Below are 25519 nucleotides of genomic sequence, written 5' to 3'. Positions count from 1 at the left end.
AGAAGAAATGTGAATGACCAGTAACAAGAATGGCAGGTTAAAAAAAAATTTAACTTCATTATGAATCCGACATGTCAGTTAAAGTACTGTATCAATTCATCTACTCAATTAGGAAAAATTTCCTTGTAAAAAAAAAAATTAATGACAACTAGTGTTGGTGAGAATATAAAGACATAAATGTGAATTTACCTAAACTAAAAAGAGAAGACAAACTTGACAGAAGAAGCAAGGGCTCAGGAAAGGTTTAAGGTGCTGAAATATGGAGTCAGAGAAAGATGCCCAAAGACAGAACTCAGCAGTAAGCAATGTCAGCAGCACACAGAGAGACAGTGCAAAGAACTGTGACTGAAGGGTTGCCAGTAGGCACTTAAATTTTATGCTCATTCTTAACTGACAATATATATTGAAGTTACAAATTTTTTAACTCTTGGGCTGAGAAATTGCCTAACAGGAACTTGCAGCAAGCTATTAGTTCTCTACACAAGTATCCTTTCCGTTCCTTAGCTTTAGATAAACACATATCCTAGATTTCCCCATGGTTTGATCATGCAACAAAATTTTGGCTAATTCGTTAAAAGTGGGATTAATGTACAACAGCTTCAAGGAAATTGTTTAAAGGACAGCTAGTATATGCTCTTTGCCTCTTTACTCCCTTATTTTTTTCCTGCCAGCCGGCAGGTGGACTTAATGACAGGAGTGAAAGCACCCGTCCTGAACTATCATCTCCTCGACAAGTTTCATCCATCCATCCCCCACTCTCAATTCCTACTGCATACTCAAGATCAAGTCATTTTTTTTTTACCTACACTAGTAGACTAGCCATCTATTGGAATAATCAACTCATGTGTGTAATATTCTCCCATATTTGTTTGTGGAGGTATCATATGAGTATTTGTTGAATGAACTGTGTAAGAGTACATTTTCAATGAGCCAATAGAGGACCTGTTTACCTCATTCCCTTTATCTGATGATTCCCCCTCGTCCATATGGTCCCCAAGGTGGGAGCCCACCAGGCATGTGTGTATAACATGGCACTGCCAACTGGACTACAGTTAACTGGTCTGAAGATGGCCATTTGACCCAAGGTGGGCCAATCAGAGTCCCCTTCCAGAGAATTAACAAGTAAAACTAATGAGTTTCTGTGACAGTGTCTTAAGGCTCATGAGTCCTTAACAGAGAGAAACAGATGTGCAGTGAGAAGCAGTTAGGAGACAAGAGGCACAGCGAGGTCTTAGCTCAAGTTCCCTCTCTTCAGTCCCTGGTTTTTGAACCTGCCTGAAGCTGGACTGACCTCCTGATCTTCGGCTTCCTGAGATTCCCTTTATCCTTAAACTCCCTTTAAGTTTATGCTATTGGCATTTAAATTATACTTAATTAACTTAGAGATTTCTCAGAAATTATCATGAGAATGTATAGACTAAAAGATCAAAATGTGAACTAGTGGGAAAAAATCTAAACCACATTTGGTTTCTTCTGCTGAGCACCTTCCTGATCTTTTAACCAATTTAAAACTGTATTTTCCAACTCCTCTGAGGCAACTTTTCAATTTGTGTCACTTTTTTTGTTCAAACCCTCCAAGAACCCATTCTGTGTTAAACATACTTATTCCCTCTTTGAAGGAGATCATGTATACATGGGGTCTAGTTTGATCTTGGCACCCACTAGGTGTTCAATAGATATTAGTTTCCTTCTAATGTCTTGATTATTATGGATCCAATGTATGCTTCTGTAAAACAATGAAGACTGTAGGTATCTGATCAATGCAGGACTTAGGTCAGTACAACACACAAAGAAAACCGTGTTGCGTCCTCCATGATCTTCTCACAATGATAACATCTTTTACCGCCAAAGCACTGTGGGTGCAAAGGAAGTACATACACCAACCCAGCTGAGCCAGAGAGCCACGGAAGGATCCAGGGGCTGCCCAGTGTGTGGCTCACTTGGTGTTTTTCACTCTGTTTTCTGCACACAATCTCTTGGGAGTGCTTGTTTATTGTACCATTTCTCCACTCTTTGGGTACTTTTCCCTTGTCTCCATAATTCAACCTTAAACACCCTCATGCCATCCTTCCATCAAGATTCCTTGCTTCCCAACTCACCCCACTTTGTTGGTAAAGTTGTACATTTACTGAAATGTTCCTCTATTAGGATGTCAAAGTGTTTTAGACTATGCATGTATTTATATTATGGTTGCTATTGTTTATTAGTGCTGGGTAACTTAAGTTACCTTTATTTATAATGGCTTACCCCAGCCCCATTTTCCCATAAGCCCTTTTCTTATGTGATTATTCAAAATATGAGGTTTCTCAGAAACTCAAAAAAACCTGTGTGTGTGTGTACATGTTGTGCATGCATGTATTCCATCAAACACAATTGGCAAAAAATTGGGTTTCTAGTCTTGGCTTACCATTTGTGATGTATAAATACATGGAGATTTATTGAAGTTACTTTTTTATGTTTGATCCAATTAATACAAATTTCTTGAGTTCCATATCTACTTATTTTAAGTACCCTTGTAACTTGTATATATTATATATATTTGTGCTGATGTTTAAGGACTGAACAGTGTATCTTTCAACTGCATAGTGGAAAATAGAAAGAGTAAGTATCACAAATGTAAAATGGAATTCTTATTGGTATTAAAATTCACTTTGAATAGAAAATAATTAGCAAAATATACATCAGTTAAAAACTGAAATGCCATATTGTCACAAATACTCTATGCAATGGTCCTACTGACCTACATATTAAATGTGGAAATGTTCATTGTAATTAAAACAAATTCTAATTAGAAATCATATGAACCAAGAATAATGGCCAAATTCAGATTTAAAGTAGCCTTCACTTGCAACTCAGGATATTTCAAGGGTTATTTAAGCCTTACTAAAATGTGTGCTCAAGTAATTACTTCTCCTTAGCATTATGAATGAACGATATTATGTCACTGCACTTGGAATATGATAAAGTATAATTGCATTAATTACAAAACTTAGTTTATCATTATGATATAATTACATCTTTAAACATAGACCTTTATGACAATGAAACATTAATATTCTCAATTTTATTGAAAGATAAAGTAATACCTTTTATTTTCTAGGTATTTTACAAATGGCTTATTTGAATACAATGTTAAAGTAATTAGATCCACCAATGGCTTTGTTTTTTTAAATTTAAAGTAGCTTATTAAAGATATAATAAATTCAATTGCATAGTCCTATTGTTTAAAATAGGTGCACTGGACAAGGAATTAGAATCTATTCCCTGACTCAAGAAGCAAGTAACTTGACTCTCAGTCTTCCTGAAGAACAATGTTGGTTTCCTATGATGATGACGCTCTCTCCTAAGGTCTGTCTCCCAAATTCAAGCAATGAAACAAAGTGAGGACTACAGCTGGCAACAACTGGAAGTGGAGGGTCAGCCTCCCCATCACTTGGCTGTGAATTTGGTTTCGGTCAACTTTATTCTCCCACTTTCCCCACAAGGCAGGAGGAGTCAGGGATGCTGGGAACTGTTTCTTAACATATTTAGAATATTACAGTCTGAAAGATCAGCTACTTTTCTCTGGCATCTTCAGTTTGTAAAAACCTGCAAAGAACTGATAGCTTGGTTGTAGTTTCTTTTTGTTCATTAATCAAGTAATCATGATCCTTATGATGTGACCTTAAAGATGACAAATGTATTTGCCTCCAGGGTCACAGTGCTGGGTGGCCCAATGTACAATGCAACTCTACACACACAGTATGAGCCTATAATAGCTCCAACAGTAAAAATATCTCCCTGTGTAACATAGGAATTGCGTGGTGTATTAGTTAGGGCTGACTAGATTATATGATACTTAAAAAAATAACCCCCAAATCTCAAAAACACTATTTTTTCAGCCACTTGCTACACATATCTAAACCAAGTGGGCAGAGGGACTTTCCTTCACAAATTCAGGGGACCAGGCAGATGTAGACACACCTGGAAAATGAGTCTTTTTTGCATTAATATATGGCATGTATTTAGTAAAACATGCACTTATATATGGAAGGGGTTACTGATATCAATACATAAGCTGGGAGACGTAATATAATCAGGTATACATTAATTATAGCAAAATATTTTAAGACATGACCCTGACACTTTTTTTATTCAATAAAAAATATTTGCAGAAATATAAAGTACTTCAAAAAAGACAATTGTTTTTTCACTTGAGAATCATTGGGCATTTTACCTAGCCAATAGATTGAATTTAATATGAAGTACCAGGTTTAATTTAGAGAAAGGAAATTGGCTCTGACATAAAGAGTATATTTAACAAATTATGTAAAATTGTTGGCAGAAAATGTTAACTTCAGGTACAAAAGGTGCATTGCACTTTATAAGGAAACCTATAATGAAAACGGTCATATATAACCAGATAAAGAACTTTCTGTGAACTGGATCTGGTTCAAGTTCTATAACATTTGTACGTAAGATTTTTTCCCTCTTCCTCCCCTTACTGAAAATTTTTCTAAATCCAAAAATAAAATAAGTCTGTAACCATGAAAATTTAAAAACAGGATTTGCTATATGTTAAAGTAGCTCAACTAGTATTACTAAACCACTCCAGTATTAGGAACACTAGTGATATGTCTGGTATTAACCCATTCTCTTTCAAGAGCATTTGAAATTATTGACAAACTAGAAATTAGCTGGTGCTCTGTAACTGTTTTTACCTCCAAGTATTCATCATGATTTTAGTAGCACTCTATGCTGTTATGGCTAAATATGACTAAGTTTCTGTGCTATTAAGCATCAGTAAGGAAATGAACCTGGCTGGTATTGTCTAATGTAACCTCTGGGAACCTCAATTTTCCAGAGAGGATTAAATCAAACATGATAGTGATGATTATGGTGACAGTCATGTCTAACCTTTATTGAGTAGTTACCATGAAGAGTTACTGTGAGAGCTCTGGACGTATATTAACTTAAGTCCTCACAATTACCCTGTCAAGTAGGCTTGGTTTTTATACTGCCATAAAGAAACTGAGGCACAGAGTTGATAAGAGTTTATTCAAGGTCACAGAGCAACTAAGTGGCAGAAACAGGATTTAAACTTAAGAAGTCTGACTCTAGAGTTGGTTTGCTTAACCCCTGTGCTATGAGAAGATCTACAGAAAGGAGCAAGCATTTCCGATGATAAAAGTCTGATTGCTGAGGCCCATCACCATCTCCCTGATCCAATTTCCTTCTGCTCCAGCAAGGTGCTGACGTCCCAGTAAACGTGCCTCACTGGTCTGAGGGTGGAAGATTCTTCACTGAGGTGTTTGCATGGTTGCCTCATTTTAATTAGGCTTCTGCCAACTGTAACCTTCAAAGTGTCCATCTATCCATCCACCCGTCCATCCAGTCCTTATCCATCCTTACATTATGCAGTGCTACACATTACTTAGCCACTGGTTATTAAAATTAAAAGTCCCTTTTAATATTTTCATTTGGGTGAGATGTTTATTATTATTATTTCTACTCAATTCTATCTTACTTTCTTTTTTCTTTTCTAACAACACTTACTTTAAAAGAAAAGTGTTAGAGATCTAAATGCAATACTTGGAGCACTCACAGGTGGAGCAGAAATTCAGCTTTTCATCTAAAGTAAGTGAAGAAGGTAAGTTCTGAAGTCAACTCTCCAGGGTTCAGTTTATAGATTTATGTATCTGTGAACTTGATACGGTGCAATCACTGTTTTGTGATTTCCCAAGTTCAATTTGAATCCAGAGTGACGCTGTGCTGGAACCATTATCATCAAGCCACCATCTTTCACTCAAAATCAATTACTACTTAAAGGACACTTAGAAGTCATACATACAATTTTGATAGGGAAAAATGAAAGGTGTGAAAGAGGTTATAATAAAAAAGAAAGTCTTTTCAGGTTATGTGTGGAGACAATGTGCTAGACATCTAAAATCACAATGATGCTGGCTTTTCTTTATTCCCAAGGTATTTCCTTCCTTTCACAGGAAGGATCATTTGGAGAGCATGATGTGCTCTGCACTGTATAAATTTGGTCAGAGACAGAAATAGCTACTATGCTACTGTCTACTTAGAAGATTTTATTGCTTTCTGAAAGCATTTTTCTATTACCTAAGTTATTTCTCTCTTTTTCCTGAACTAAAAGCTAGTCATCATTCAAATGAATTTTCCAAATTTTTTAGTAGAAAAAGCAACATTTTAAACCACTATTGGCTCCCACCCTGAGGCACCAGGTTAACTGAGACAGTTAAACACAGTTCACAGGGCAGCCCAGGAAATGCACCAGGGGGACACCTGTGAAGGAGAGGAAATGCCAGGAGTCAAGAAAGGGACACTGAAAGAGGAAATGGAAAATCAATGAAGGCAAATACTTTGTAGCACACGTTTGTCAGCCCTGCTCAGAGAATGTGCCAAGAGCACCGCATAGAGCTTTCCGCAGCCCAGGCAATCAGTAAGAGCTTCCTGCACATGGGAACTCAACCAAACCAGCTCTTAGATGATGAAATGAGAAGTGCTGTGCCTAAAACACCAAGTCCTTTGCTGTTGTTGATTTATACTTCTAGCAAATAGTCGGGGCTTCCTATAGTGCATGCATTCTTCAAAGCACTTTGTATGTAGCAAATGATTTAATTGCATAAGAGTTCTAGGAGATGAAAGCCGGATAATTACCACTTTACAGCTGAGGAAAAGGAGACAAAAGAGTATTATGTAACCTGCCTATACAGAGCAGACAGCAAGTGGGCAGCTAGGATTTGCATCTGTGATCTTGTTGCAGACCCCAGGCTCCAACTACTGACATAAACGCTACTTGGTATTAATAGTAAATTCAGCTAGTATCAGCTGAATGATTGTACTTAATAAATGACTGTACTTCATAAATAATATTCTGATTGAAAATTGAGTAATCATTTAAATTTAGAATTGACACTTTTATAATTACAATGATAAAGCATTCCTTTGCTTTCTATAAGAATTTTCTTCCTACTTCTCAGTTCTATAGAAAGAAAGATAGTTGCATTTTATAACTTTTGTACAAACCATTTTTAAATCAACTTGAATTAAAAAAGAGAAGATATCAAATACATAATCTGTCACTTATTTTTCTATGAATAAGCTACCTGCTTTCTTATGAGCTTTTCCAAAAAGGAGAATGCTTCTTCGTGTGTCCCTGGACAGACCAAGGAATGTACTATTCCTTTATTTTAATTCTCCTTTAAGAAAGATATAATAGATTTGATAGTAAATTGAAAACAGCATCATGATGCATTCAGAATGCAAAGAAATAAAAAAGAATATACCTAGCATTATGTTGGCCAGGTACTAAATATTATCTAATAAATTGAGTTGTAAAGTTTTGAATGGAAAGTAAAAAATAAATAAAAAGCTCAGTTTTCTTATTTGCAAGTAAAGTGGATAGCCACCAAATATATGTCCATCTCATACAGATTCTCTACCTTTTCTACTTTCATTCTTCATCAGTTTTAAACTTTGTTCTCAGTTATTTTGAAATTTTAATAATTCTGAAATTTTTAAATTTAAATGAAATTTAGATTCCAGAGTTGTCAGATAGTCCTAGAAATCTCAGGGGTTGTCTAGTATGATCTTGTCATTTTGAAAATGAGGAAACTGAGTCTCTAAAATGACAGGACCGAAGTTAAACGATTAGTGTCAAACCCCTTGAAAAAGGCTGTTTCAGAATCTGCATCCATCTCTAAAAGATACGCTGACTTGCTTTTTGAGATGGCCTGGCTCTGTTCCCCATCCCACTTAGACGTCAGTCTTCTCTTCCCTTCCTCTGGCCCTCAAGTCTTCTCATTTGCGATGCCATTTCCAGTGAGACTTTTCTTTATTACTTTTTCATTTTGCTTTGGTTTGGTTTGGTTTTCAGTGTGAGCTGTTGTTCTGGAAAGGAATCCTGGTGGACACATTTTGAAAGTTTGCAGCGTGTGGACTGCTCCAGCACCACAGACCGTACTACAGAGCCCCTAACCCCTACCGCCCCGGGCCACTGATTCTCAAAGTGGGTAAAACCCCATATAGTTTAGTGCCATTCTCCAATCCCTGACTGCATTTGCCAGTGAGTATCTGTTGGTTCTTTCATGATTCAACTGCCGTCTCCCTTACAGATATAAATGCCACCCAGGTCTTGTGGCTGTTGGTGATTTGTCCCAATTTGTTTATATATTGAGTTTTGTAGGGATGCATTTTCATTTAATTTTGCTGTGTATGTTTTCTATGGCTAACTGACTTTGCTTTGTTTTGATGTGAGGACTGAGGAAAATTCCAAAGCTACTCTGCCACCACCACCACTGCCACCCACCTTTCCACAATTCTCCTTCATTTATGTTTTTAAATAACTTTATTAATTTAAAATTTGTAATTTACAGACCATTAAGCTTACCTATATAAAGTTAACAATTTAATGGTTTTAGTATATTTATGAAGTTGTGCAATAATTACCACACAAAATTTAGAACATTTTTGTCATCCGATAAAGAAATGCCATGTTCTTTAGCAGTAACTCCCCACCCTCTTTTCCTTCAGCCAGCCCTAAGTAACCACTAATCTCCTTTCTGTCTCTACTCATCTGCCTATTCTGGATATTTAATATAAATGGTATCATATAATATGTGGTGTTTTGTTATTGGCAATATGGGGCAGAGAAACCAACATGGTCATGTTTTAAATTCTGAATCTCAAATAGGAAACAGCAACAACACTGTGACAGATTTTATTGTGACTCGTTTGCATATGATTTGAGGTTGGTTTCCTAATGCAGGGCAATATAGCACCATTTGAGACTATGGCATGGTTACTAAGACTAATGATAATTTTAACAATTTAATCTATTAGATAAATTATACTATGTGCCAAGACCATTTTAAGCACTTCACATATACTAACATACTTAATACTCACAGAAATCTATGATGAAAATATTACTATTGTCACCCCCATTTTATCAGTGAGGAAACTGAGACAAAGTGAAATAAAGTCCCCCAAGCTAGTCAGTGGAAGAGCCTGATTCCATACCCTCAGCTGGGTGGGAATATTGAATTTGGCTCAAGACGCCTTGCTCTGAACCACTATTCTATAGTGTCTCTCTGATTTTTAGGTGTTTAATCAAATTGCATTCTCATTTTCTAAATGGACTAAGTTAATCAGTTAACACATTCCTAAGATCCTAGACTATACTTCATAGTACTGATATATTATTGGTATATAATTTAAAACCAAGGGGACAAAAATTGGTTTTCTTAGTTCCATATATAGTCTTTCAAGCTTTCTCATAATGCTTTTTTTTCTGCTTTACACTTTAACTAAAATATAATTCAAAAATTCTTGTTATTTGTAGCAGGTTGGGCTATTAAAAAGCAATTGTTAGTTTTTTCTAAAATACATTCAATATACAATTGAATGTATTCAACTATAAATGATCACAATCTGCTTCTTTATTTTGATGACAAAATTATAGACTTAAAAGTACTTATCATAAACGTAAAATATTAAAGTATTACTCAGTATGCTGCATGTTGGATCCAGTTGAGCAAAATTAATTATGATCATGGAAATTCTCATAGGACATTAAGAGAAGGAGGGAAAGAAATGGTATAAATATCCATATGAAATTTGGAAAAGTTGGAATAATAACTGCGTTCTTCTGTCCTGATTCAATCCATCTAGAAATCACTCTGCTTCCCCTGAGAGGAAAGGAATCTCTCTTGTTTAATAGAAGCTTTTCTTTCTAAAATCTCAGAAAAAGTTTTGAAGAATTTTTTTTATTATTTTCAACTTGCCAGAATCATTTATAGACTGAGATAATAGAAATGTAGCATGTTACCAGTAAAGTTACTAAAGAGATGGAGAAGCACATGCTTACATCTAAGATACCTTTTCCTGATTATATGTTCAGAACCCTATTTTCTATTGACCAGGCAGCTTCTCTGAAACATCCCCAAGTGCAGATCCTGTCTCCCACTTGACATGGGTACCTGGAGCCCTGTGCTCCCTAAACCACCTAGGGTGCAGCATGAATGCTGACTTTATGTATGTAACATACAGAGGATAGCTGAATAGCAGCCATCTTCCCTGGAAAGGTCAGGGGAAAATCAAACTCTAAAAGATTGGCTTCTAAGCAGAATCCTTTGAAGCTCTCCTGCTTGTAAAGAGAGCAGATGCTATAACATCACCAAAACTAAAGTTATGTTTTTGAACGGCTTCAGTGATATTTTAATATGAGAGCAACAATAAAATTAAATAGCTCTCAGGTTTAGCTCTCAGTCCCGGGAGCTTGTCTCCAAGTGAATCACTGCAGAAAACTACAGACGGCGTATCTCTCACTGCTCTCACTGGCAGTATATATATCACATAGTTCTGTTTTGGAAATCAGATGGAATAATTCCCCAGAAAGAACTTTGTCAGTTGAGAAACTGTGCAAAGGTATTTATAATTACTTTTAACAGTTTCTGGGTACCTTTATAAAGAAAACATGAGTATAGTTAGACTTCACATGTAGAAGCTTGATAAATGATAGCAAATTCTTTCAAGTTACTGTTCACTTGCTAGAGTAGCATTTTATATACCTTAAACATGATTATCCTATTCTCAAATTTTGCTTGAATTATACTTGATTGAATTTATTTATTACATATCCACTAACTGCCTGCTTTCTAACCATTTTTTTTTACTGGTTCATTTTTAATTAATTTAAGTTATATAAGTGTATATAAATATTAGGTTTACACTTTAAATTGTGTTAAAAAATGAACTGAAAGGAGAACATATCTAATATAAAGGGGATGGTATGGAAGGCAGAGAGGAATTATTCATGCTACTGGAGGATGGAGAAGCTATTATCTCTTAACATGTAACTCTAAGTTCAACAATTATGAAATTATCTCTTTCAGTTGATTTTTATTTAAGTACAAAATATGTAACAGCAGAATATTTTATAAATGTAAAGCAAAGATAAACTAGCTAGATTATGAATGTGGGAGTGCTTTAGAGAAACTTACCAGTCATGCAGTTTTTAAATTCAATGTCATCAATTGCAGCTCCTCCTCCTAGATCCCTTGTTCTGATACCTTGAAATATGACTTCAAAATCCCTTAACTTTCCTAGCAGGATGACAGCCTGTTGCCAATGATCACCAGAGTTCTGTCCACTTTCTTGCCAAACTTTTGACAGTCCTTTCTCTGTCTGAAGGAAAAATGTTTGCGTCAGCAAAATAAACATAAAAGAAGAAGAAGAAAAAAAGTTACTTAGAACAGAAGCATTTGATTAATGGAAACTGATTTAAAAAATTGGAACTCTGATAATATCCATAATACCTTGCCTCATCAAAACAGAGGCAAATTAGTCTACTAAAGTGTTTCCCAAAAGCAATATTAGCAGATGCAGTGATAAGCTTGTTCTGGTGTTTTCAGAGGCACCATTACTTAAAAGTGCCCTACTTAGGTCAATCCACCTGCCTTTACATGGTTCTAATTCTTGATATCTGATGGAATCTGAACAGTTTGCAGAAACCCTGGGTTTATAGTTCCAGATGCTTCCCTAACCTATTATTTTTATTCTCTTAATTTTTGAGATTGCAGCTTCCTTCACAGAACTGAAATAACTTATATAAGAGAAGAGAATAGACAGATGAAAGGAGGAATATATGGGAGAAATCACTTATACCTGATGGATGTGACAAAGGAATCGTGAAGCCAACTAAGCATGAAGGGAAAGTGATAACTTCTAAGATTAGTCAGATTTCAAATATTCTATTATTCTATTATTACATTATTTTGACTACTTAAAAATTGTATTATAATATGATTATTATATGAGCATCAGCTGTAACTATTTCTATGCCACATTCTTCCACTGTAAAGGAAAAATTAATTATCTAAGAAACTTGTGTAGCTATCTCCCCAGAATATCCAAGATAAGACTACTAGTAGTACAACATTAAGATATATGAATAGTCCCAATATAACACAGCATGACAGAACACATAATATAACTCTAGTAAAGAAACAAAAATGACACCTATAGTAAAACAGAAGATAAGCCAGTTATGCCCAAGTATGAGGCTTAATTTGTATATATTCTTTGCTATTCTGGACTTAGCCTCTCCTGGGAATTAGATATTTATATAAATCATGATGATGGATAAATAGCAGAGAAAGAGAAATAGAACTCTATGTACATAGCATTATGTTACAATTAGCCCCAAATTGTTATTAGCTCAGGGTCCAATGTTTTGTTTTCATGATGAATTCATAAGAAAAATGTTGCCTCTGAAGCTTATAATCAAAACAGTGGAACAGAGGGGAGTAGTCAGTGGAACGACATCCAGAAAATTAAGCAAGGTGTTACAACAGATTTACAGCATACAAAAGGAGTTACATACTCATAGTTCCATGATTTTAGGAAACTAATGTTAATAAGTACAACTGACACCTTGTTGTGCTGAGGGAGACACACACAGAACAAGCAGTTCCTCCTCTGCTCAACCAGAGAAAGGGGAGCTCTTACAGGGGAATCTAAGATTAACCTTGCCAACGACTGAGAGTGCAGAGACAGATCCTTCAACATCCTTTCCAAAACAACAACAAATCTTTACATCCAGAGACTCGTGTATCTTCTGCATTGAAGGGGATGGGAAAGTCACACCTAACTAATGGAATTTCATATCCTTCTGATGACTAAAGCAGAGAACCTTCTTTCAAGTTTCCTCTTTGACTCGCAGTGATGTCTTAGTGATTTTGGATCAAAGGAATGATTAGTTAAATTAAAGACTGAAATAGAGAGGATCTGTCTGACACACAGCACTATAAAAAGTCTAGATATTGATAAAGTTGATAAAGTCTGTCTTAACTTAGAAGCTTAACTTGCTTTTCTAATTATTCCTATTCATCTACTTCTGTGATTTATAGTGACTCATTAACTATGACAGGCCCCCAAAGGGCTTTCCACAAATAATACCATAGAAGGTTATTTGACCACTTTAATCAATAAAATGAGAACCTTTTTCTTAAATCTTACAACTGGCCTTCTAGTAAAAATGATATTTTAATAAAACATTGTCATTTTACATAATAGGAAAAGAAAAAGAGAGTGATTTCTTTTGAAAACCAACTATGGATCAACCTCATGATGGGTTATTATACAATATCATTCTAATATATTGGCTGTTGTTTCTCTTCAGATATATCAAATCTTACCCCCATCATCATCACAAGTATTCACCCAAATGTGCAATGGAAACTGATTCACTGACTCATCCATCCAGTCATTCATTTATTCAGCCAACATTCAAAGCTCACATTGTGTCACACATAATGGTAGACAACAGGAATAAAAATATGAAAAGTAATGAGCCTCACCTATGGAGGTAATACTCTAATACAGGAGGAAATCATAAAAATAAACTGCTATAGAAGCAGTATATAAATGTATGTGTGTGTGTGTATACATATATATATATATGTATATGTATCAGAACAACTTTTTAAAAAGTGGTTATATATCAATCTTCTAATTTTTGTTCCACATACACTGTTGAGTTATTTACTTAATATTCTAATTTCCATTCATTTGAAACTGAGAAAAAGAAATATCTCCGAATTCATGACTCTACTGTTTCCTGAGGATACACATCTGTTGCATTCATGTGGACATTAAATGAAAGAACCTTAGGTGAGAAACATATGAAAAGTGACTAGCCACATTAATAATAGTAAAAAAGAATACCTTGATATAATGATTAAATTATATAAATGCAGAAATTTGAGTAACACTCTCTTCTTACAATTTAACCTTTTAACCCAGCTTTGAACTGACTTCCCTTGTGTCCTTTACCGTATGTACTATGGATTTGGTTGGGCAGTGTGGTTGCCTTCATACTTAATGCCACTTTTACTTGGGGTCATGTAAGAAAAGCAGTGAGAAATGCTAAAACGATAGAGCTATAAAATTGCAGATCTATTATAAATAAAGTATAGCTGCTTGGAATTTTCATACATTTGAGGTGAATATATAAATTTTCCCTAAGTTACCAGCCAGTTTTTCCAAAAATAATTGATCAGCAATTCTTTTATCCACTGACACATTTATCATATTTTCCATCTGTTTCTAGAGTTTCTGTATCATTCTCTGATCCCTTTTTCCAACAAGGTTATACTAATTAAGTCACTATGGTTGTTTCTTCCTGGAAGATTTTAGTGGACTTATTTTCCGTACTCCTCTTGCTAATAATAGGAAGAGCTAAAAGCCCTGGACATTATATATATAGCTTTACATTAACATAAGATTCTGGAAAGTGGAGAAAAGAAGGCAGACAAGTTAGGGAGCTCAAGACTCAAGGAGCCAAGAGGTGGTGAGGTTCCTAAGTGTTGTCTTTGCATCGTATGTCCCAGAAGGGATATGAAAATCTGGTAACATGGAGAGCCAACAGGCACAGACTGTTTTCTGTAGCCAAAAATCTTTCCAAACATCTATTATACTTGGAGTAAGGTCTCTTCAGTCAGTGGCTCTTGTGTTTATAAGAATTGAATTTTTCTGCCCTGAGAAAGCAATTTTGAGAGTTAGATCAATGCACTTATTGGGAAGATGTGTGTAGTTTCACATGTACATTCTGTGATATCATTTTAAATAGAATATCCTCATATTTTTTATGAAATAATGTTCCTTTAAGTCCAAAACATTTATTTCTCGACAAGGTTACTTTAAAAATTTAGGCAACCACTTAATAGCAAAAAGCTGAAATCTTTTCCTTTAAGAGGAACAAGACAAGGATGCTCACTCTCACCACTTTTATAAACATAGTACTGGAGGTCCTCACCATGGAATTAAGACAAAACAAAGAGATGTAAAGCATCCAAATTGGTAAAGAAGAGGTAAAGCAGTCACTATTTGAAGATGACATGATAATACTTATAGATAACCCTAAAGATTTCACCAAAAAACTATTAAATAGCCAAATTCAGCAAAGCTGGAGGATACAAAATTAATACACAGAAATCTGTTGCATTCCTATATACTAACAACAAACCAGCAAAAAGAGAAATCAGGAAAACAACTCCTTTTAAGTTGCATCAAAAAGAATAAAATACCTGAGAATAAACCTAACCAAGGAGATGAAAGACCTGTACTCTGGAAACTATAAGACACATATGAAAGAATTTAAAGAAGACACAAATAAATGGAAATCTATGCTGTGTTCAAAAATGGCCATCCTGCCCAAGGCATTTTACAAATTCAATGCAATCCCTATCAAAATACCAAGAGCATTTTTCAGTGAATTAGAACAAATAGTACTAACATTCATATGGAACCAAAAAAGACCCCCAAATAGCCAAAGCAATCCTGAGAAGAAAGAATAAAGCTGGGGGAATTATGCTCCCTAACTTCAAGCTCTACTTCAAAGCCACAGTAATCAAAACAGTTTGGTACTGGCACAAGAACAGAACCATAGACCAATGGAACAGACTGGAGAGCCCAGATATAAACCCAACCATATATGGAAAATTAATGCATGATAAAGGATCCATGGACTTACAATGGGGAAATGACAGCTTCTTCAACAACTGGTGTTAGCAAAACTGGACAGCTACATGCAAGAGAATGAAACTGCATTATAGTCTAACCCCATACACAAAAGTAAACTCGAAATGGATCAAAGACCTGAATGTAAGTCATGAAACCATGAAACTCTTAGAGGAAAATATAGGCAAAAATCTCTTGAACATAAGCATAAGCAATTTTTTTCCTGGACATATCTCCTCACGCAAGGGAAACAAAGTAAAAAATAAACATGAGAGACCACATCTAAGTAAAAAAAACTTCTGTATAGCAAAGCACACCATCAGCAGAACAAAAAAATGCTACCTAAAGTATGAGAGAAAAACTCATGACTCTTCTGATAAGGGTTTAACATCCAAAGCATATAAAGAATTCATACACCTCAACACGCAGAAAGCAAATCACCCAATTAAAAAATGGACAGAAGAGCTGTACAAATACTTTTCAGAAGAAGAAATACAGATAGCCAACAGGCACATGAAAAGATGCTCCACACTGCTAATCATCAGGGAATTGCAAATCCAAACCACAAGGAGATATCATGTCACACCAGTTAAAATGGCCACTATCCAAAAGACAAGAAATAACAAATGTTGGTGAGGATGCAAAGAAATGGGAATCCTCCTGCACTGTTGGTAGGAATGTAAATTGGTGCAACCACTGTAGAAAGCAGTATGGAGGTTTCTCAAAAAAACAAAAATAGAAATACCATATGACCTAGTAATTCTACTCTTAGAAATTTACCTGAAGAAAACAAAATCCCAAATCTTAGAAGATATATGTACCCCTATGTTTATCCCTGAGCTATTTACAAGCCAAGATGTCCATCAATAGATGAATGGATAAAGAAGATGTAGTAAATATATACAATGGAATATTATCCAGCCATAAAAAGAAAAGAAATCCTGCTCTTTGCAACAACATGGATGGATTTAGAGGGTATTATGCTCAGTGACATAAACCAGGCAGAGAAAGACAAATACTGCATGATTTCACTTACTTGTAGAACATAAAAACAAAGCAAAATGGAAGGAACAAAATGGCAGTAGACTCACAGACACTGAGAAGTGACAGTGGTTATGAAGGGGGAGTGGTTGGGACAGGTTGGGAGAGAAGGTGAGAGGGATAAAGGGGCACAATAATTCACAATCACGATATAAGTTGGTCACAGGATTGCAGTGCGGCATGGAAAATACAGTAAAAAATTCTGTAACAACTTTCCACATAGATAGATAGTAACAAAACTAGAGGGAGTGAGGATTTAATAATATGGGTAACTGTTGAACCACTGTGTTGTACATTTGAAACCAATATGAGATTGTATATCAACAATACCTCAGTTAAAAAAAAATTTAGGCAACCAATATGGGCCTTTTAGGTGAAACACTTTAATGCAAAGTATAGAGATAATAAAGCTGAATCTGTGTAATTAATTTCTTATAATCACTTTCATCTTTATCATATCAATCTTTCCAGGGTTTCCAACTACATTCATAAAAACATTTACATCATACAAGGTAGAAAGTTTAGTTTCTTTTTCACTCATACAAGCACATAAAATGACACAAATATCTATATGCATATAGATATATATGGATCTCCCTTTGGGATTTGCAGCTGCATGTTAACATGGTCTAAAGAAGTTCACACAGTTTGTCCCTGTCTGTTTATGGAGTGGACACAAAGTCCTGATGTATGACTCTCATTTGAGCCTCTCCATTTCCCACACAAGTGTAATTTCTTTTCTCCATGTTCACATGGTCATTTTCTTCCATGTTCATGATTGGAATTCAGTAGAGCAACATCTGACAATTGTCTTTAGGTCTTAAAATTTCTCTACTACATGGCTAAACTGAACTGTCATTGGTTGTTGGATCTGGACATTAAGCGTGCCACAACCTTTCTGACCCATGACCATTTTATCATCCACTGAATGTGCCATTAAGATATTCTTTAAACAGAAAAAAACATGAGGTTATCTTAAAGGATAACTGTGGCATGGATACATCTATCTTCATGGTGGAGTAAATCATGAACATGCAGTATGTTCAACGAGCAGTACGATTGGCATGCTATTAAAAATGGGCCCTATCAAGTGTGAGCATATGAAATCAGTGTCTATATAGTGACATCAGGGGGCTGCTATGGCTCAATTAGCAGACAACTGAATCTCATGTAAAAGGGCTCAGAGGCTCTCTGCCCACTTTCATTTCCTACCAGGCTTCTCTTCCTTCCTCCTGCAGTAGCCACACCCACACCCTTGCAGCCCACCAATGACCATCTCCTTTGCACTCCGCATGCTTACATGAAATGCCCTTCTCCTTTTCCCCTTTCAACACAGTCAATTCCTACTTGTGTTTCAGTGGAATCACCATTTCCTCATGCAATCTTCATTGATCTCACCTAGGTCACACATCCCTGCCACTGACCCTCAGAGCACTATCTCCTGCTCCTTCATAGCATCTACTACACTTAAGTAGTCTTCACTGGTGTGAAAACTAGGTACATATCTGCCTTTTCCATTAGGTAAATGGAACAAAATCTGATAAGTAGTATCTATCACAGTGCTTTGCATATAGTGGGTGTTCAAATAACTACATATATAAGGTATGCATCTGGGCACACATTTTTGTGTGAAGAGTAAAAAAAATTCATTACATAACTGATACCAAATGTGTATGCAATATAAAAATTTTACCTGAAAACCTCCCTATTACAAAGCATTGAAAATATTTCCATTTCCTTTTCAAACTGTTGACATGGGCCTAGAATATTCTGAGATTGGGGAGGAAAGAGAAGACCATATCAGGAAAGCAACTGATAGAATTAGAGGACTATAATATTTAGTGAATGGTTTTTGTCTCTTCAACTGCCACCTTGGAGAAGTCTTCTAGAACCTTCAAGTTAGGTTTCATTCTCATACATTACCACCCTGTTTTACTGTTTACAGCACGTACCACTTCTCATTTTCCAGTATCATCTTGGCTTTTACATTTTAAGAATCATTCCCTGTCTTTCTCACCTCAATGTAAGATCTATGAGGACAAAAGCATTCTCTACCTCACCTACCTCTGTATCCCCATACCTAAAATAGGGCTTGGCATATTGTAGGCACTATAAAAGCATTTGTTTAACCAATAAATGTATATTTAATTTTAGGTTGGTAAATTAAGATATTGCATGGAATTGTTCATATTAATTGAAATTGACTTGATGTTCCATATAAAACTTCTACTGGTATAACTCCCAGGTAAACACTAATTTTGATGGGTTTAAATTGTATAACACATAATAACAAACATTTAAAAATCCATTAAAAGGTATGTTCTCTAAACAGGGAGGTATTACACTTTTATGGAAAATTTCCCTGAGAGATATAACTGCTCTAAATATTATGTGACATCAAAAGGTACAAGAATTCACCACAGAAATACAAACAATTATGAAAGAATACTATGAAAAATTATATGCTAACAAACTGGATAACCTAGAAGAAATGGATAACTTCCTAGAAAAATTAAACCTTCCAAGGCTGACCCAGGAAGAAAGAGAAAATCTGAATAGACCAATTACCAGCAAAAAAAAAATGATTGGTAATTAAAAAACTACCTGAGAACAAAAACTCTGGATCAGAAGGTTTCACCGCTGAATTTTATCAAACATTTAGTGAAGACCTAATACCCATCCCTCCTTAAAGTCACCAAAAAGTACAAGGGGAGGGAATACTCCTAAATTCATTCTGTGAGGCCAGCATCACTCTAATACCAAAAACAGGCAAGACCCCACCCAAAAAGAGAAAATTACAGACCAATATCGCTGATGAACATAGATGCAAAAATACTCAACAAAATATTAGCAAACTGAATTCAAAAATACATCAAAAAGATCATCCATCATGATCAAGTAGGATTTATGCCAGGGATGCAAAGATGGTACAACATTCAAAAATCCATCAACAGAAGGGGGTGGAAGATGGCGGCGTGAGTAGAGCAGCGGAAATCTCCTCCCAAAACAACATATATCTATGAAAATATAACAAAGACAACCCTTCCTAGAATAAAGACCAGAGGACAAAGGACAATATCCAGACCACATCCGCACCTGAGAGAACCCAGCGCCTCGCGAAGGGGGTAAGATACAAGCCCCAGCCCGGCGGGAGCCGAGCGCCCCTCCCCCCAGCTCCCGGCCAGAGAAGAATAGGCAGAGCGGGAGGGAGACGGAGCCCAGGACTGCCGAACACCCAGCCCCAGCCATCCGGGCCAGAGTGCAGGGCCCTGGATACTAGGAAAACAGGGCAGCAAGAACAGTGAGCGGGCACTGGAGGCCGGGTGCCGGAGGACATAAGAAAAGTGCGTGACCATTTTTTTTTTTTTTGCTTTTATGCTGTTTTGTTTTGGTGAGTGCTTTTTGGAAGTCTTAAAGGGATAGGGACCCCAATACTAGGGAAACAGGGCAGCAAGACCGGTGAGCAGAGGCCTGAGGCTGGCACCGGAGAATAAAGAAAAATGAGCGACCACCTTTTTTTTTTTAATTAAAAAAAAATTTATTTTTTTTTTTAATTAAAAAAAATTTTTTTTTTTTTTCTTGGTGGTCGTTGTTTTGTTTTGGCAGGTGCTTTTTGGAAGTCTTAAAGGGGCAGGGCGGAACACTTAATCCAGAGGTAGGGAAACCGGGGATCTCTGGGCACCCTAACCCCTGGGCTGCAGGAAGCAGGGAGGCCCCTCACGGAGATAGCCTCCCAACCGCTCCTGCTCCAACGTGACTCCACCACTTTGGAGTAGCTGCCCGAGCCAGGCCACGCCCACAGCAACAGCGGAGATTAACTCCATAGCAGCAGGGCAGGAAGCAGAAACCCTGTCTGTGCGCAGCTGCACAGCACAATCCACTAGAGGTCGCTGTTCTCCCAGGAGAGGATGGCCATAAACCATCAAGAAAGGAAGTCCTTCCAGCCGTCACTCGTCCCAGCTCTGCAAACTATTCCTATTACCATGAAAAGGCAAAGCTACAGGCAGACAAAGATCACAGAGACAACACCAGAGAAGGAGACAGACCTAACCAGTCTTCCTGAAAAAGAATTCAAAATAAGAATCATAAACATGCTGACAGAGATGCAGAGAAATATGCAAGAGAAATGGGATGAAGTCCGGAAGGAGATCACAGATGCCAGAAAGGAGATCGCAGAAATGAAACAAACTCTGGAAGGGTTTATAAGCAGAATGGATAGGATGCAAGAGGCCATTGATGGAATTGAAATCAGAGAACAGGAACGCATAGAAGCTGACATAGAGAGAGACAAAAGGATCTCCAGGAATGAAACAATATTAAGAGAACTGTGTGACCAATACAAAAGGAACAACATCCGTATTATAGGGGTCCCAGAAGAAGAAGAGAGAGGAAAAGAGATGGAAAGTATCTTAGAAGAAATAATTGGTGAAAACTTCCTCAAACTGGGGGAGGAAATAATCGAACAGACCACGGAAATACACAGAACCCCCAACAGAAAGGATCGAAGAAGGACAACACCAAGACACATAATAATTAAAATGGCAAAGATCAAGGACAAGGAAAGAGTTTTAAAGGCAGCTACAGAGAAAAAGGTCACCTATAAAGGGAAACCCATCAGGCTAACATCAGATTTCTCAACAGAAACCCTACAGGCCAGAAGAGAATGGCATGATATATTTAAAAGAATGAAACAGAAGGGCCTTGAACCAAGGATACTGTATCCAGCACGACTATCATTCAAATATGACGGTGGGATTAAACAATTCCCAGACAAACAAAAGCTGAGGGAATTTGCTTTCCACAAACCACCTCTACAGAACATCTTACAGGGACTGCTCTAGATGGGAGCACTCCTAGAAAGAGCACAGCACAAAACACCCAACATATGAAGAATCGAGGAGGAGGAACAAGAAGGGAGAGAAGAAAAGAATCTCCAGACAGTGTATATAACAGCTCAATAAGCGAGCTAAGTTAGGCAGTAAGATACTAAAGAGGCTAACCTTGAACCTTTGGTAACCACGAATTTAAAGCCTGCAATGGCAATAAGTACATATATTTCAATAGTCACCCTAAATGTTAATGGGTTGAATGCACCAATCAAAAGACACAGAGTAACAGAATGGATAAAAAAGCAAGACCCATCTATATGCTGCTTACAAGAAACTCACCTCAAACCCAAAGACATGTACAGACTAAAAGTCAAGGGATGGAAAAACATATTTCAAGCAAACAACAGTGAGAAGAAAGCAGGGGTTGCAGTACTAATATCAGACAAAATAGACTTCAAAACAAAGAAAGTAACAAGAGATAAAGAAGGACACTACATAATGATAAAGGGCTCAGTCCAACAAGAGGATATAACCATTCTAAATATATATGCACCCAACACAGGAGCACCAGCATATGTGAAACAAATACTAACAGAACTAAAGGGGGAAATAGAATGCAATGCATTCATTCTAGGAGACTTCAACACACCACTCACCCCAAAGGATAGATCCACCAGACAGAAAATAAGTAAGGACACGGAAGCACTGAACAACACAGTAGAGAAGATGGACCTAATAGACATCTATAGAACTCTACATCCAAAAGCAACAGGATATACTTTCTTCTCAAGTGCACATGGAACATTCTCCAGAATAGACCACATACTAGGCCACAAAAAGAGACTCAGAAAATTCCAAAAGATTGAAATCCTACCAACCAACTTTTCAGACCACAAAGGCAGAAAACTAGAAATAAACTGTATAAAGAAAGCAAAGAGGCTAACAAACACATGGGGGCTTAACAACACGCTCCTAAATTATCAATGGATCAATGACCAAATCAAAATGGAGATCCAGCAATATATGGAAACAAATGACAACAACAACACTAAGCCCCAACTTCTGTGGGACACAGCAAAAGCAGTCTTAAGAGGAAAGTATATAGCAATCCAAGCATATTTAAAAAAGGAAGAGCAATCCCAAATGAATGGTCTAATGTCACAATTATCGAAATTGGAAAAAGAAGAACAGATGAGGCCTAAGGTCAGCAGAAGGAGGGACATAATAAAGATCAGAGAAGAAATAAATAAAAATGAGAAGAATAAAACAATAGCAAAAATCAATGAAACCAAGAGCTGGTTCTTTAAGAAAATAAACAAAATAGATAAGCCTCTAGCCATACTTATTAAGAAGAAAAGAGAGTCAACACAAATCAACAGTATCAGAAACGAGAAAGGAAAAATCATGACGGACCCCACAGAAATACAAAGAATTATTAGAGACTACTATGAAAACCTATATGCTAACAAGCTGGGAAACCTAGGAGAAATGGACAACTTCCTAGAAAAATACAACCTTCCAAGACTGACCCAGAAAGAAACAGAAAATCTAAACAGACCAATTACCAGCAACGAAATTAAAGCGGTAATCAAAAAACTACCAAAGAACAAAACCCCCGGGCCAGATGGATTTAAGTCGGAATTTTATCAGACGTACAGGGAAGACATAATACCCATTCTCCTAAAAGTTTTCCAAAAAATAGAGGAGGAGGGGATACTACCAAACTCATTCTATGAAGCTAACATCACACTAATACGAAAACCAGGCAAAGACCCCACCAAAAAAGAAAACTACAGACCAATATCCCTGATGAACATAGATGCAAAAATACTCAGCAAAATATTAGCAAAACTAATTCAAAAATACATCAAAAGGATCATACACCATGACCAAGTGGGATTCATCCCAGGGATGCAAGGATGGTACAACATTCGAAAGTCCATCAACATCATCCACCACATAAACAAAAAGAAAGACAAAAACCACATGATCATCTCCATAGATGCTGAAAAAGCATTTGACAAAGCTCAACATCCATTCATGATAAAAACTCTCAGCAAAATGGGAATAGAGGGCAAGTACCTCAACATAATAAAGGCCATCTATGATAAACCCACAGCCAACATTATATTGAACAGCGAGAAGCTGAAAGCATTTCCTCTGAGATCTGGAACTAGACTGGGATGCCCACTCTCTCCACTGTTATTTAACATAGTACTGGAGGTCCTAGCCACGGCAATCAGACAAAACAACAAAATACAAGGAATCCAGATTGGGAAAGGAGAAGTTAAACTGTCACTATTTGCAGATGACATGATACTGTACATATAAAACCCTAAAGACTCCACCCCAAAACTACTAGAACTGATATCGGAATACAGCAAAGTTGCAGGATACAAAATCAACACACAGAAATCTGTGGCTTTCCTATACACTAAAAATGAACCAACAGAAAGAGAAATCAGTAAAACAACTCCATTCACAATTGCATCAAAAAAAATAAAATACCTAGGAATAAACCTAACCAAAGAAGTGAAAGACTTATACTCTGAAAACTACAAGTCACTCTTAAGAGAAATTAAAGGGGACACTAACAGACGCAAACTCATCCCATACTCGTGGCTAGGAAGAATTAATATCGTCAAAATGGCCATCCTGCCCAAAGCAATATACAGATTTGATGCAATCCCTATGAAACTAACAGCAACATTCTTCAATGAACTGGAACAAATAATTCAAAAATTCATATGGAAACACCAAAGACCCCGAATAGCCAAAGCAATCCTGAGAAAGAAGAATAAAGTAGGGGGGATCTCACTCCCCAACTTCAAGCTCTACTATAAAGCCATAGTAATCAAGACAATTTGGTACTGGCACAAGAGCAGAGCCACAGACCAATGGAACAGACCAGAGAACCCAGACATTAACCCAGACATATATGGTCAATTAATATTTGATAAAGGAGCCATGGACATACAATGGCGAAATGACAGTCTCTTCAACAGGTGGTGCTGGCAAAACTGGACAGCTACATGTAGGAGAATGAAACTGGACCATTGTCTAAGCCAATATACAAAAGTAAACTCAAAATGGATCAAAGAACTGAATGTAAGTAACGAAACCATTAAACTCTTGGAAGAAAACATAGGCACAAACCTCTTAGACATAAACATGAGTGACCTCTTCTTTAACATATCTCCCTGGGCAAGGAAAATAACAGGAAAAATGAACAAGTGGGACTATATTAAGCTGAAAAGCTTCTGTACAGCAAAAGACACCATCAATAGAACAAAAAGGAACCCTACAGTATGGGAGAATATCTTTGAAAATGACACATCCGATAAAGGCTTGACGTCCAGAATATATAAAGAGCTCACAGACCTCAACAAACAAAAAACAAATAACCCAATTTAAAAATGGGCAAAGGAACTGAACAGACAGTTCTCCAAAAAAGAAATACAGATGGCCAACAGACACATGAAAAGATGCTCCACATCGCTAATTATCAGAGAAATGCAAATTAAAACTACAATGAGGTATCACCTCACACCAGTAAGGATGGCTGCCATCCAAAAGACAAACAACAACAAATGTTGGCGAGGCTGTGGAGAAAGTGGAACGCTCCTACACTGCTGGTGGGAATGTAAACTTGTTCAACCATTGTGGAAATCAGTATGGAGGTACATCAAAATGCTCAAAACAGACATACCGTTTGACCCAGGAATTGCACTCCTAGGAATTTACCCTAAGAATGCAGCAATCAAGTATAGAAAGATCAGTGCACCCCCATGTTTATCTCAGCACTATTTACAATAGCCAAGAATTGGAAGCAACCTAAATGTCCATTAATAGATGAATGGATAAAGAAGATGTGCTACATATACACAATGGAATACTACTCAGCCATAAGAAAAGGGCAAATCCAATCATTTGCAGCAACATGGATGGAGCTGGAGGGTATTATGCTCAGTGAAACAAGCCAAGTGGAGAAAGAGAAATACCAAATTATTTCACTTATCTGTGGAATATAAGAAAAAGGAAAAACTGAAGGAACAAAACAGCAGCAGAATCACAGAACTCAAGAATGGACTAACAGGTACCAAAGGGAAAGGGACTGGGGA

The 25519-nt window shown here is 36.7% G+C and overlaps 1 protein-coding gene across 1 annotated transcript in view; it reads right to left on the bottom strand.

The window, feature by feature from the left end:
- MALRD1 (MAM and LDL receptor class A domain containing 1) overlaps positions 1–25519 on the bottom strand; it is a 694454-nt gene that overhangs the window by 268021 nt on the left and 400914 nt on the right. The window contains exon 29 of the mRNA XM_057498267.1: positions 11010–11193. Coding sequence (XP_057354250.1) covers positions 11010–11193 — 184 coding nt within the window. The remainder of the gene's footprint in view (positions 1–11009; positions 11194–25519) is intronic.

Source organism: Manis pentadactyla, chromosome 3, assembly GCF_030020395.1.
Source record: "Manis pentadactyla isolate mManPen7 chromosome 3, mManPen7.hap1, whole genome shotgun sequence".
NCBI classification, from domain to species: domain Eukaryota; kingdom Metazoa; phylum Chordata; class Mammalia; order Pholidota; family Manidae; genus Manis; species Manis pentadactyla.
This window is presented reverse-complemented; position numbering and strand designations above follow the sequence as displayed.